We start from the raw sequence: 14,920 nt of genomic DNA, 5'->3' as shown, positions 1-14,920 counted from the left end.
GTTGTTGATGATGTTTATCAACCACATTGTCGAAGATGCTTGTTCTTATGTTTTGAAACCAGATCAACAGCATCCATGATCCAAGTGATGTGGTCGATTTGAAGGACACGGGAAAAGCCTTCCCTGCCTGATGTTACTCTTGGACCAGCAAACCCTGTCCCTCAACTTGCTGCTTCTAGACCTTTGCATGAGGTTGTAGCCATCTTCCAAATGTGTATTTATTCTTCCTTTAAAGAAAAAAAAAAGACATTGGCAGCCAGGTGTGGTGGCTCACGCCTATAATCCCAGCACTTTGGGAGGCCGAGGCAGGCTGATCACGATGTCAGGAGTTCGAGACCAGCCTGGCCAATATGGTGAAACCCCATCTCTACTTAAAAATACAAAAATTAGCCAGGCGTGGTGGCGCACACCTGTAGTCCCAGCTACTCAGGAGTCTGAGGCAGGAGAATTGCTTGAACCCAGGAGGCAGAGGTTGCAGTGAGCCAAGATTACTCCACTGCACTCCAGCCTGGGTAACAGAGTGAGACTCCATCTCAAAAAAAAAAAAAAAAGAACAAGACATTGGCATACTAGTCTTACAATTCTCAACGTTACAATTGACTGGAATCCATCAAATGAGGCAATGGGGTCAGGTTGTAGAGGAAAGAGGAGACGCAGCCCAATATTACGGGTTTCACATAGGGCCCGTGTACCCTATAACTACCATATGGTCACCACTCTCAATAACAGTTTATTTGCTTTTTCCTAAACCTTATAACCAGTTTCATTTGTTTCTTACTTTTGAGTTCAGGTAGTGCTAGTTCATCAAAGACTGGCATAGCAACAGGCTGAGACATCAATTGCCATTTTCTTTATCTGCCTCCAAAATCCTATGTCGTGAGGTCTAGTGGCTGTGATTAACAGTCAGAGTTGGAGATTTATGCATGGAATCTGAAGCCAAATGAGCAGTCAATTTGTTTTCAGGAGTCTGACTCTCGAGATTTGTATCTCTGGATATTGTCCCACTGAATTCTTCTTAGAGAAGAATCCTTCTTCCTAGGTAGACTAACATAGCTGGAGATGAGAAGCCAAGCTCTCGTCATCACAGCTGCTATATAATGCCCTAAACACTCACCACCTGGGAAACAAAGATGGGGCCACATTCATTCTGAAATCATACAGTTACGCTTGACTAAACTCTTCCAGTTGAAAGGCTTCATGGTCACTTACAGATCTAAGGAATCAGATGAAACATACTCCAAGTGAGCCCCTGTCCCTCTGGCAGGCAGAAGGGCAAGACATCTTACAGAAGCACATCTCTCCTTCATGCTCCGATAAGCCACACAAATGAGCACACTTATGCCAAAGCAACCCTCTAGAACAATTTCCATTTGGTAACTACTAGAGCTGACAAATGCCATCAACAAAATAAAAGTAAATTCTACTGAGCAGCAATAAATCAGGAAAATTCTAGAGACAGAGAGTCAATTAAAAGACAGGCTTCAGTTCATTTGCAAAGTGAGACCAGGAAGCGTCATTACCACTCTGCACCGGTGGAACGCATCCACTGCAAAACCACAGCTGATAACCAGCATGTTCATTATTTTCCCATTTACAGAATAATAAAGGAAATAACTCAGTCAAATGACTCCGTGTAATTGTCACAAGTCATCATGTTGGTGATTCTCTTCTTTTTCTTAGTCCGCTACATCACTGTATGATTTCTACTGGGGAATTTTTTTCTGAAAGAAGCACAACTGAAAGGCCCTGCTTTTGTGACGAATGGGAGCTACAGAATTATCTTCTGAGGCTTAGCATACAATACGATCACATAAAATTCTCTCAGCTCGAGAAACTTCATCTTTACATCAGCAGCAACAGAAGGAAAAAAAAATGTTTTCCGCCTGAGGCAGTTGTGATAAGGGATTTAGAACCCATCCTGGTGTCAGCTTCCAGATATAATGGGATACAGCCCAGCACCTAAAGTGTCTGCAGCTCGCTCCCTGGTAACTAATGTTCTCACAGCTGTTGTATGACTCAGGGTGGCTGGAGGGGAAGGGGAAGAGGGAAAAAGGAGCAAAATGAATCATAGAAAATGTTGCATGTAATATTTTGTCTAACCTACATTTGCCACGGCTGCTGCAGAACTGTCAGTAAAGTGAGATAAGGACATTGAGCAAGTCTCAAAAATGACTACACGCTAGAACTGAGCATCTGAGAAATTCCATGAGGGGTTTTACTTTTATTAATCATGTGTCTGAAGCTAACAGGTTCATACCATGTTAGCAAATTAAACTATCATACAATCTTGACGACGCTTCCTCGAATCATTAAAAAGTCTTCTCATTTAATTAATGACAAATTTGTTATCTACCTACTGGGGTTTCCATTGATACAGCAATTAATTTTTCTTTAAGATTTCCTAACTCCCAGCCAAATGCATCAAAAACACTCAAGCTGTAATGGTTTGTCTTGAGTTTATAAAAATCATCTAAGATTGAAAATTCACCATTAATTAATTAAATTGTCTTTTTAAAACTGTGACAGGTGCCTTGAAATGTGCACACTGTGAAGCACATTGACATATCTGGGGATAATGGGTGCACAGGCTCATAGAGCACCATGGACATAACCTACACAAGATACTGCCTTCCTTAGCTCAGTCTCTTCCTTAGCTCAGTCCACGTAAAAATCACAGCTGAATGTCTCTCTGCCAACTTAAAGAGAAACCCTCTTTCCCCAGTCACTGAGCACCTTGCCAAGTCTCAGACCTTCTTAAATATTGGTTGATTTCTCAACTGATCTCAGTGGGCAGAGTGATCTTATCATTGCTTTACAGCAGAGAAACTTTGGGTTGAACTGCGCAAACCACAGTGGAACCTGTTTAATGAACCCTTTTCTTTTAAGTGATAATCAATCTCCTGTCTATTTTCTATTCCATTAGTGAAAGTCACGGTCATCTTTTTCTTCAGGCTTTCAAAAACACCACTGCATTTGATTAAGTGTTGAATTATCAATGACAAAGAAAATGATGATAGGCAACTAAGACCCCATGGATTCCATCCTTGTAGTGGTACCCAGATTCTTCCCATGCTGCTAAGTCCTGGGAAGAGGGCCCTCACCAGACAAGCCCACAGGGCTTCACTTCTAATCTTCCTTCTTCTTCTTTTCTGTCCATGCCATTCTCTAGGGCAATATTTTTGCTTTCTCCAAGGAAAATACCAGAAAGAAAGAAACAAGTCATCATCATCACTGCCCATCAGAGAAATACAAATCAAAACCACAAGGAGATACCATCTCACACCAGTTAGAATGGTGATCATTAAGAAGTCAGGAAACAACAGGTGCTGGAGAGGATATGGAGAAATAGGAACACTTTTACACTGTTGGTGGGACTGTAAACTAGTTCAACCATTGTGGAAGACAGTGTGGCAATTCCTCAGGGATCTAGAACTAGAAATACCATTTGACCCAGCCATCCCATTACTGGGTATATACCCAAAGGACTATAAATCATGCTGCTATAAAGACACATGCACACGTATGTTTATTGCAGCACCATTCACAATAGAAAAGACTTGGAACCAACCCAAGTGTCCATCAATGATAGACTGGATTAAGAAAATGTAGCACATATACAGTATGGAATACTATGCAGCCATAAAAAAGGATGAGTTCATGTCATTTGTAGGGATATGGATGAAGCTGGAAACCATCATTCTCAGCAAACTATTGCAAAGACGAAAAACCAAACACCATATGTTCTCACTCATAGGTTGGAATGGAACAATGAGAACACTTGGACACAGGAAGGGGAACATCACACATCGGGGCCTGTTGTGGGGTGGGGGGAGGGGGGAGGTATAGCATTAGGAGATATACCTAATGTAAATGACAAGTTAATGGGTGCAGCACACCAACATGACACTGGTATACAGATGTAACAAACCTGCACGTTGTGCACATGTACCCTAGAACTTAAAGTATAATAAAAAAAAAGAAAGAAACAAGTATATTGGAGTATCTTCCCCCAAAAATGCTGTCTCTGAGGTCAAGATGATTTTCTTTTGAGCTCCACTGAGGGTCAAGAGGAGGGGCCTTGGAGCTCCCCAAATCTCAGAAGCGATGGGAAACCCTCCCCAGCACCTGAGCTCTGGAGCCTGGGAACTCTGAGCTCTGTCAATCTCAAAAACCCCAGAACAAGCCAGATCCGTTCTGAGAGCAGCAGTGTGCTCTAGGATCCCTGCCACTTGATGGTAGGAACCACTGAAGGCTCTAAATCTTCTGTCACAGCCATTAGCAAGAACTCAAATTACCTCATTTCTTTTTCTTCCCACCCTCTGCAGGAGGTGCTAACAGCTGGCCAAAGGGCAGACAGAAAAAAAAAAAAAAAAAGAAAAGCTGAGTGTTTGGATAATCAGGAGGTTTGGCAGATCCTTAATGGAGGGTATTCGCTACAAGCAAACATCTCTCTGCTCCCCACAATTTCACCAGGAAGATAAGGGATTCTCTTCTGTTTTTATAAAATAAAACTTGTTTTTTAATGTGGAGTTTCTTGGTTTCATAATTTCCATGGTGCCATAATTCCTACTAGTACATACTAGTGATCATTGATTAATCCCTTATTATATATAAGAAATAGTTTTTATTTTATTCTACTGTTGTCCCATTGTTACGACAGAAAATCAAGTCTTTAAGAACTGCATTAACCTGGTAAAGGCCCACAGCTCAGAAGTGGCCACCCTTGAATCTAGACTATCTGATTCCAGAGCCGGTGCTTGAAAATAACAATCCTCAGGAGAGGGGTTACTCAAGAGGCCCCTTCATGAGCCCCTCCCTATATGAAGCTTCCAGATCGACCACAGGGAGTTGGCGGTGGACAACACTGCTGCCAACCTCAGGGGTCTTCACTACATAGGGAAACAGAAACAGGTTTTGTGTGTGTGTGTGTGAGGGCTTTTTGTTTTTGTTTTTGCTTTAAAAGTGATGCCTCAAGAGGAAGGACACCTTTTATGTTAATTACTGTGACTGGTACTTCTGCTCAGGGTACCGAGAAGGGAAGAGTTGTCTCTGCCTCCCATGTTCTGGTCCAGATGTGAAGAGGCCAGTTCCAGTTGGGGGTTGGTGGCTTCTTTTCTTGTTCTAAAGGAAAGACTTTCCTAACATGGGGAGCTGGAATTCTAGAAGATGGAACTCTGCTTTCTCTTTCTGAAGAACTGCATGCAAATTTTTTGAATTGATCTGAGTACTCTGGAAACTAAATTCCGTCACAAGTGAACATTTCCTGGGAAAGTTACTTCTGAGTTAAAATTCATTACATGGGTTCTTATAGAATGGAAAGTATTATAATGACCAATAGACCAATGCAGAAAAGTTAATTATAAATTATATCATTTACATTTTACATTGTAAAATGTTACTTAGTTTTATATACATATCAGTCAATACTTATTTGAGTATCTAGAATAGTGAACTACTATGGTGTTGACTCTAATCCCCATCAAAGTGTTACTAATGTTTTTCCTACCTTTGTTTTCCTTCCTTTTTTACTCTTTTTAATTCATGCCATTTTGTTATATTTTATGCATTTTTTTCTCTGTGTATGTTTAGTTTATGCATTATTATTTTAAGCATACTTAAGATTTTTCTGATGAGATAAGGTAAAATTTAAATGCAAAAATCAATGATTATAAAATTAATGATTTCATTTAACTTTGTAGAATTAAGTGCTTTATATTTTCTTACAGTTTGCATTTCGAACTGATAAGGTAATGTAAATCATTGTTTCTCTTGGAAAATTGGTCAATATAGTCAAATAGCTCCAAAGTTCAAAAGTGTATAAATCCAACAATGAATATTTTATGGAGACTGCTATGGTTTAATATTAGAACATAAGTAAATGAATATTTTTTCAACACTCTCTAATTTAAACTGTGTGCACCCATCAGTAAGAAAATTATGAAACTCCAATATTTGTTTCACAAATGGTGTACATGTATTACTACATATATATAAAACATTTTCGAAGATAAAATATAAATAGATGAATTTGAAGCATAAAATAGAAATTATAATATGTTCTTCCCACACTCCAGTAAACTGTTTTGTGTGCACCTGTTTTGGAAACAATTGCTCCAATTTTTGACCCCAGTTCCCATCCTCATTAGATTGAGAGCAGTTGGCAGTTGATAGTCTTTTCTGGCCATGACACACAGGCTCTGGGAGCCTTGGGTGAGGGAATAGACCTTGGTCTTTGAGGTGCTGCTCACCCTGCTGGCCACCTCTGGACATTCATTAGCAGGGTGAGTTCACCTGGCTATCATTCCACATCAGGCTGTCCTATTGAAATTTTAATAATTAAAAAGTGAACATTAGTTTTTAAAAAGAGAACTGGATCATCTTTGTAAAAATACATCAATCTCTAAATTTCAAAGCAAATTTCAGATAAGACCATTGAGTTCTTGATAGTTCCTTCTAAAGCTAAGACGGGCCTCCAAGGAGGTATCCAACTACTTTCTTCTATGTTCAAAACAGAGTTAAAAGATCTTTTGTTTGTCTTTTCTGATGATAAAAGTGTGATGCACACTGGAAACAAACACTTGAGGAACACACTGGAGGACAAGGATGCAGACATCACTTATAATCCACCAAGTGCTCAAGAGTTTGTGGTAAAGGTTTTACGTTCAACTTCAGAAAAAAAAAAGTAGAGTTAGAATGAAGAGATTCTAGAAAGAAGAGAAATGTTCACATTAGTCATGCATACAAGAGATTCCATCAGTTAAATGGAACCACTACACCCATCCTCAGGGGGAGAGCTTGGCCCACTTGGTCCAGAGACATGAGTTTGCCATCAGGCAATAATGAATTTTTCCTGTACAATGGTTAGAGATATAAGATCCATTTAAACAGGAACCCATCTATAAAGTAAAGGCTTCTGAATATTTCATTTGACCCTTTAAAAAAGACAGCAGATAATATGTAATAATTGAGAAAATAAAAACTAAAGCAAGGTTTGGCCATAAGAGAAAACAAGCTAGGAGAAAATATTACACTTAACTACTCACCTCTGGAAACAATAACCTTGAAGGAGTGAGAGTAAGTGAGTCAAGCTCTTTAAGAGTCATTTTTTTCTGTTCTATTATATACCACTAAGATTTGATGGCAAGACAAATGGATTTGGGCACTGTATCTTCTCAGGTTGCCTTGACTTTCTGAATGTAATAGTTGAGAATATAGTGTCAAGATAGTGAAGTTGCAAATAAATTTTCAATGAGGAACAAGATAAAATTGCGATTTATCCATTCATTCTTGCATTAAATACAATTTGTCTGTTGACTACACGCCAAATAGCATGCCAGCCACCTAGAATACAAGGAAAGTAAGGCATGGAAACCTTAGAATACCACTTAGAATATAAGAAAAGTAAAGGCTCCATCTACAAGGCGCTCACAGTCTAATAAAATTAGACAGACTGAGTGAATGCAACACATTCGTGTAGGTGGCTACCACTATGGGTACCATGCAGGAACTAGCAGGAGGCCAGAAAGGCTTTAGAGAGAAGGACAACTGTGCTGAGTCGTAAGGGTGAGTGTGAGCACAGGGGCTAGGTCGGGGAGGGCTCTGCAAAGGTGCTGCTGTGGAGCGCAGCTAATGTAGGGAAATGGGCTAGAATGGAGCATCGGTCTCCTGGTGCAGGTGAGGATTACAGAGATAAGGTTGGACCAGTAGGCTGGAACCATCTCATGAAGAGCCCAAGGGGCAGACAGGAGGAGGACATAACAAGGACTGTAGAATTTATGCTGGATGCGAAAGGAGCCTAACAGGATGGTAATAAAGGCATTCTGGCTGTGGGAGAAGAGCAGACTAAACTGTTGTGAGCCAGGAGGGAAGAGAGGCTGTTAGGAGATTATTTAATGGGCCAAGTTGCAGGTAGTAGTGATGGGAATGCAGAGGAAAGCCTCTATGGAATGACCAGTAACTGACTGCAGCCACCCTCCTGGATATTTGGCTATAGATAAGGAGAAGGAGGGATATTCCTAAAACAGGTGGAAATTGGAAAAAAAAAAAAAATCCACAAATGGAATCTCTCCTTTGTAGAAGGAGGAACAAGAATACATGCATCTAACTTATAACTCAGATGATTACAAGGCAAATCCTTATTTAAACATACACTAAAAGTCCTCATGTAATATTTGTCCACTTTTTGCTTTGAGTTATGCAAGATGTGCTTTTGAACCACTGCCAGCATCAGATACTTCTTAACTTTCTAATTCACTTGACATGCTTGATAGAGAGTGGATCGTGAGTCCACCTGAGTTTGCCTCAATATCTGGGTCTTCAGGTCTCTGTATACTTTGAAAGAGTAACAAAGATAGTGCTATCATTTGAATTTGTCCCCAAAATGGTTACTAGCCAGATCTAGGTTTCTTAGCTCTGATCTTTAAGTATATGCTCTCCAGCATTCTAATGGAAAAGGAGCAATCCATTCTGTTCTCAGCTGCTTCCTCTCTAAAATCCTGTAAGACCAACAGACACTAAACAGTGGGAACAGGTAAAGATTTTCATCTTCTTTAATGGATAACTTGAGATGTTAATCAAGCAGTCACTAAGACGCACCACTGTGTCAGGTGTTAAAATTGTTTTCCCATTGTAAAATGTTGATCCTCTTGGAAAGGAACTGTGAAGGTGACGGCTTATCAGTGGAGCCCACAGAGTGTCTGAAAACAACCATAACTACTGGGCTCTGTCACAGAGGTCCTGAAGGTCACCAGGCTTTTGCAGCATCCACTCTGGCCTCCTGTTCTGAAGTGGGAATAGAATTGCCTAGTGCCAGGGGGTTGCAGACTCCTAGCTGCTTTTTCTCCTCCCTGTCCCATTGTTTCCACCGTATCAGTTCACACAAATCTGACCCAGGCCTCCTAAGAGCTTGAAATAGCATGAAAAGAGCCCTCCAGAAGCAGGCTACAGGAGGGGCCAGCTACCATCATGGTCATTTGAGAGTGTGGCAGGATCCTAGGTAGCTAAGGTATGTGAGTCAAGAGGCCAGGTGCAAGGTGGCTTTGCAACGTCAGCATGGCTGGAGAGGCAGAGAAAGAGGCTGGAGATGACAAAAGATGAGCCTAGGATGTTTACAAATTATTTGCATTAATTCACATATTTATTCAATCATTCATTCAATACATGTTTATTGGGAACCCCTGTACCATCCAGCACTGGCAAATCACTGAGAATACAGTCCTGAACAAGGCAGACTTAATCTTATTGAGGGAGGAGACCACCTCTCATATTGTCTTATGCCCAATCTGTGCCTCCAAAGAAAGAAGTAAAAACTAAAAGGCAGAAATGAAATCCACAAGCAGACAGCCCAGTGCCACACCCTGGGCCTGGCAGTTAAAGATCGACCCCTGACCTAATCGGTTATGTTATCTATAGATTTCAGACATTGTATAGAAAAGTATTGTGAAAATCCCTGTCCTGTTCTGTTCCATTCTAATTACCAGTGCATGCAGCCCCCAGTCACGTACCCCCTGCTTGCTCACATCAATCATGACCCTCTCATGCGGATCCCCTTAAAGTTGTGAGCCCTTAAAAGGGACAGGAATTGCTCACTCGAGGAGCTCAGTTGTTGGAGATGTGAGTCTTGCCGAAGCTCCTGGCCGAATAAAGCTTTTCCTTCTTTAACTCAGTGTCTGAGGGGTTTTGTCTGCGGCTTGTCCTGCTACATTATAATACCTGTCACGGAGCACTTGGAAAGTGAGAATAAATCATTGCAAGCACATTACTCAGTCTTGGTGAGTCAGGGAAGGTTGCGCAGAGGAGAAATCTAAACCTTGAAGGCTGAATGGGAAGGCCTGGTGAGGGTGAGGGGTGGGCTAGGAGAGGCCCACCAGGGCACATGCAGAGGGGTGGGGGAGCAAACTATGCCTATGTGTCATGGGCAAGGAGACCAGCCACAGCATCTGACCCTTCTGAAGATGACTTCAAATCCCTAAATATTGGGTTAACTATATGAAATTGTCATTTTTCTAGGTCAAAAATGGTGAAATACCAGCAATTTCACATGGTTCAATCGAATACTTCTCTGGATGATACCCCTTAACCATGTCCCCTTCTAAATTAGTTTCTTTCCAGAAAAAAAAATGCAATGGCATTGGGAAGCATAAGGGAACAATTATCAGCTGCAATAGGGTGATGATGGGGTAGTGATGGGTGATAATCAAGTACTCGCAGAGGCCACATGGAAGAATGCCATGAACCATGGTAAGACATTTAGGCTTTATCCTTAGGACATCAGGCAGCCTTGTGCAATGACCAGATTGGTATTTTAAGACACTTATTCAAAACCATCTGGAGAAGGTGGTTAAGAGGGCAACAGTGGAACAGCAAAGCAGGAAAAGTTGCTATTATGATCAGAAGAGGGGCCCACACTGTCAGTGTGATAAAGGCAGGCAGGCTTGTGAGATACTAAAGAGGCAAGACTGACAAGACTGGGAACTGAGTGAGAAAGGAGGCGGGGGAGCCAGCATGAGCCCATGGCACCCGCCCACCAGGCAGCCAGGTGGGTTGTGGGCTGTGCATTGGGCTGGATGAACAGGAGGAGGAGCTGACATGGAGGCAGAGAGGATGAGTTCCAGGCATGACTGCTGTAATTATGTATATAGGTTTTCATCTACAATTCCTGGCTCCTAACTCCCACACCCACTGTTATTTCTCCCCTAGGCAGGTCATAAAAACTAAAAATATACCCTAATCTCCCCCTGCCTTTCTGTCTTGGAGCTGACCATAAAGAAATTCTCAGCTTTTATACCGGCACCCTGATGTTTTTGTTACTGTAGCCTTACAGGTTAGCCTGAAGTTGGGTAACGTGTTGCCTCCAGCTTTGTTCTTTTTGCTCAGGACTGTTTTGGATATTCAGGCTCTTTTATGGTTGCATCAGCCTTGGGAAAGAATATATGCCCACAACCTCAAAAGCAATTGCAACAAAAACACAAATTGACAAGTGGGACCTAATCAAACTAAAGAGCTTCTGCACAGAAAAAGAAACTATCAACAGAGTAAACAGACAACCTACAGAATGGGAGAAAATATTCCCAAACTATGCATCCAACAAAGGGCTAATATCCAGAATCTATAAGGAACTTAAACAATTTGACAAAGAAAAAACAAATAACTCTATTAAAAAGTGGGCAAAAGATATGAACAGGTACTTCTCAAAAGAAGACATACAAGCAGCCAACAGAAATACAAAAAAAGTTTAACATCATTAATCATCACAGAAATGTAAATCAAAACCATAATGAGATACCATCTCACATTAGTCAGAATGGCTATTACTAAAAAGCCAAAAAACAACAGATGCTGGAGACGTTGTGAAGAAAAGGGAACACTTATACATTGTTGGTGGTAATATAAATTAGTTCAGTCACTGTAGAAGCAGTTCGCAGATTTCTCAAAGAACTTAAAACAGAACTGCCATTCAACCCAGCAATCCCATTACTGGGTATAGATCCAAAAGAGAATAAACCATTCTACCAAAAAGACACATGCACTCGTATGTTCATCACAGCACTATTCACAATAGTAAAGACATGGAATCAACCTAGATGCCCATCAATGGTGAAATGGATAAAGAAAACATGGTACATTTATACCACGGAGCACTATGCAGTCATATAAAGAATAAAATCATGTCCTTTGCAGAAACATGGATGCAGCTGGAGGCCATTATTCTAAGCAAATTAATGCAGGAACAATAAACCAAACACTGCATGTTCTCACTTGTAAGTGGGAGCTAAACACTGGGTACTCATGGATATAAAGATGGGAACAATAGATACTGGAGACTGACAGAGGAGGAAGGGAAGCAAGGGTTGAAAACTAATTCCAAGTTACTATGCTCACTACTTGAGTGACAGGATCAATCATACCCCAAACCTCAGCATCACACAATACATCCATATAACAAACCTATACATGTACCCCCTGAATCTAAAATAAAAGTTGAATTTATAAAAAAGAAAGGGGGAAAGAAATTCTCTGACTTACCTTGTCTGACTGTAGGTCATAGACCCTCATGTAAGGAGTCTTGCCCCATACCTGAAGGAAGAAACGCTGCACAGAGAAGCTGGGAAATCTGAACAGACAGGCCCTGTCGGGTTTTCCCACTCAGTCTATTTGTGGTAGGTCACACTTTCTGTCCAATCACATTGCTATATGGTTGTCATGCTTCAATCACGCCTATCCAATGATGTCCCCATAAAAGGCCCAAGAGGAGGGGGTACAGAGAGCTTCCGGATAGCTAAATATGTGGAGGTTCCTTGAAGATGGTGTGCCCAAGGAGGGCAGGAAAGCTTGGTGCCCCTTTCTCGTACCTCACCCTATGCATCTCTTCATCTGTATCCTATGTAATCTCCTTTATAATAAACCAGTAAATATAAGTGTTTCTCTGAATTTCATGAACCAGTCTAACAAATTAATCAAACCCAAGGAGGGTGTCATGGGAATCCCAATTTCTAGTTGGCTGGTCAGAAGCCCAGGCAAAACAACCTGGGTTTGCCATTGGCATTGTAAGTGGGGTAGTCTTGTGGGACTGAGCCCTCAACCTGTGGCATCTGATGCTGTCTCTAGGTAGCTGGTGTTGGAAATGAGTTAGAGGACACCCAGCTGGTATCTGCAGCAGAACTGATTGCTTACTTTTTGGTGGGGAGAAACCCTCACGTATTTCATCACAGAAGCCTTCTGTGTTGATTATTGCATTGTGTGAGAACAGAGGAAAAGCAGTTTGTGTTTTTCCACTCAGAATGTTCAATTGGTTCTAATGATAAAAAGAAGGAGGTGGCCGGGCGCAGTGGTGCACATCCCAGCACTTTGGGAGGCCGAGGCAGGTGGATCACCTGAGGTCAGGAGCTTGCGACCAGCCTAACATGGTGAAACTCCATCTCCACAAAATATTAAAAAATGAGCCGGGCATGGTGGTGCTGCCTACAATCCAAGCTACTTGGGAGGCTGAGACAGGAGAATCGCTAGTACCTGGGAGGCAGAGGTTGCGGTGAGCTAAGATAGCGCCATTGCACTCCAGCATGGGCAATGAGCGAAACTTCATCTCAAAATAAATAAATAAATAAATAAATAAATAAGAAGAAGGTAAAGGAAACTAATGCGTGCCTACTACCAATCACATGAATGCTTTACATATGGTATTTAAATTCACACACCAGCTGGGGAGGTAGGTAGCCTTCCTCCAGTTACATAGCTAAAAAAACAAAACAAAACAAAACAAACAAAACTGAAGGTGAGCACTTACCTAAGGTTAGGCAGTTTTTATGTGGGAGAGCTGCAATTTAAATGGGTGTCTCTTTACCAATACCCATGTGCTTATGGCTACAACTTGCTGCCCAATAACCTAATTTAACTTATGGTGTGTGCTGTGCTGATGGCTAAAACAATGGCAGCTGCAGTTGAGATCAAGAAGGATGTGCCAGAAATCTGCCCTGAACACATGGGAGAGGAGGAAGGCCAGACTCAGAGCAGAGCACCTGACCCAGGTGTAAGCTCTCTTCATCCTGCTCACCTCTGCTGACCACCTGTGTCATAGATTCTTCCCAAGTCTAGGAGCATGGGAAGCAGGGAAAGATCAATCAGGAGGTTATAGGACTGCTTTCCAAGGATGAGAATAAATCCTGTAGCAGGCCCTCTCAACATCTCTTAAGGGAAAAGCAGCATTTTAGCTCACAACAGTGTCCTAGCAGACAAAGGCTTAAGGCATAGCCTATCTAAAGAGTTACTTAACAAATTCCAAAATAGTAGCAAAATGGTCTCCATAAAACTAAATGACTTCCAGGGAAGAAAGCACATATTCCACTCTAGTACTTGTTGCCTTAATTAGGAACAGATTCTGATGACTGGGATTTATTTTCCTAAGCACACATCCACAAAAGCCAGAAACATCTTGTCATGCTGCAGCATCCCTGACATTTCTCAAAGATGAATTCCTAATTGGGTTTTAAAAAAAGCAACCAGAAATTTTCATGCTGGTTTTGATTCAGGATTCAAAACAGAACCTAAGACGTGCATTTCTATATTATTCCAAACCATGTATAAAGTGCCTTAAAATCCTTAAGACCCCCTTCGAACACTAAAGTTTAAAAAAGGGAAAAACAGACTAAGGAACGAATTCTGAATGTAATATAGTAAAGAAGATTCTTATCTTTCTTATGGAACATGAAAACTACCCTGTGATCTCTCCAAGACGCTTTTAAACATCTTAATCTACTTACTTTTTAAAAGACAAGATGAGGGCTGGCACCTGCTCTTTCACTTATGGGGTTCAAAAGGATTTTTGTGTCTTTCTTTGTTACTTTATTAGAGAAATTGGCCAGCCTTTTTCATTGATTTAACTAAATTCTGTTATAATAAAGAATCTAGATGTGCCACGGAGTCTGAAATACAGAAATTATTATCCTTACCTGCACAGTTTATTCTTCAGTGTTTCCATGTACTTCATAGTATTTTCCTTCACACTTGTTTCTGGGGAAAAAAAGGGAAATCCAAAGTGAATGCAACTGCAGTCACAATTGAATAAAAACCATTCAACTAAAAGCTCAAAGCCAAAGGATTGAGGTCAAGCCACTAGTAATCATAACATTCTATGTTTGGAAAACACTCAACTCCACTGGAGTGGCTGCCTGAAGTCATGAGTTGGGGAGGATTCTGGGGCTCTGAGTGTCTCTGCAGGAGAAAGTCAGAGGCTGGAGCAACACCACTGAGCCGGCCTTGCTATAGTCTTTCAAAAGCAGCTCACTGATAGTCTACCACTGGATGACATGTGCTCTATCTCTTACCTTTCCCAACTGATAGCCATTGGCTCGGTTATCCAATACAGGGAAAGAGAACCTGACAGTGTAATGATTCCCATCCTACAGATGAACAAGAAGAGCCACAC

At 41.2% G+C, this 14,920-nt stretch overlaps 1 protein-coding gene across 1 annotated transcript in view; it reads right to left on the bottom strand.

Annotated features, from left to right (window-relative positions):
- Positions 1 to 14,920, bottom strand: part of DISC1 (DISC1 scaffold protein) — a 378,435-nt gene that overhangs the window by 34,074 nt on the left and 329,441 nt on the right. Inside the window, exons 10-11 of the mRNA XM_032136495.2 lie at positions 14,445 to 14,505; positions 12,025 to 12,075 (exon numbers count right to left, since the gene is read on the bottom strand). Coding sequence (XP_031992386.2) covers positions 12,051 to 12,075; positions 14,445 to 14,505 — 86 coding nt within the window. The 3' untranslated portion in view covers positions 12,025 to 12,050. The remainder of the gene's footprint in view (positions 1 to 12,024; positions 12,076 to 14,444; positions 14,506 to 14,920) is intronic.

Source organism: Hylobates moloch, unplaced genomic scaffold (genome assembly GCF_009828535.3).
Source record: "Hylobates moloch isolate HMO894 unplaced genomic scaffold, HMol_V3 SCAFFOLD_18, whole genome shotgun sequence".
In the NCBI taxonomy this organism is placed as follows: Eukaryota; Metazoa; Chordata; class Mammalia; order Primates; family Hylobatidae; genus Hylobates; species Hylobates moloch.
Note: the sequence above shows the minus strand (reverse complement) of the source record. Positions and strands in the feature narration are given on the sequence as shown.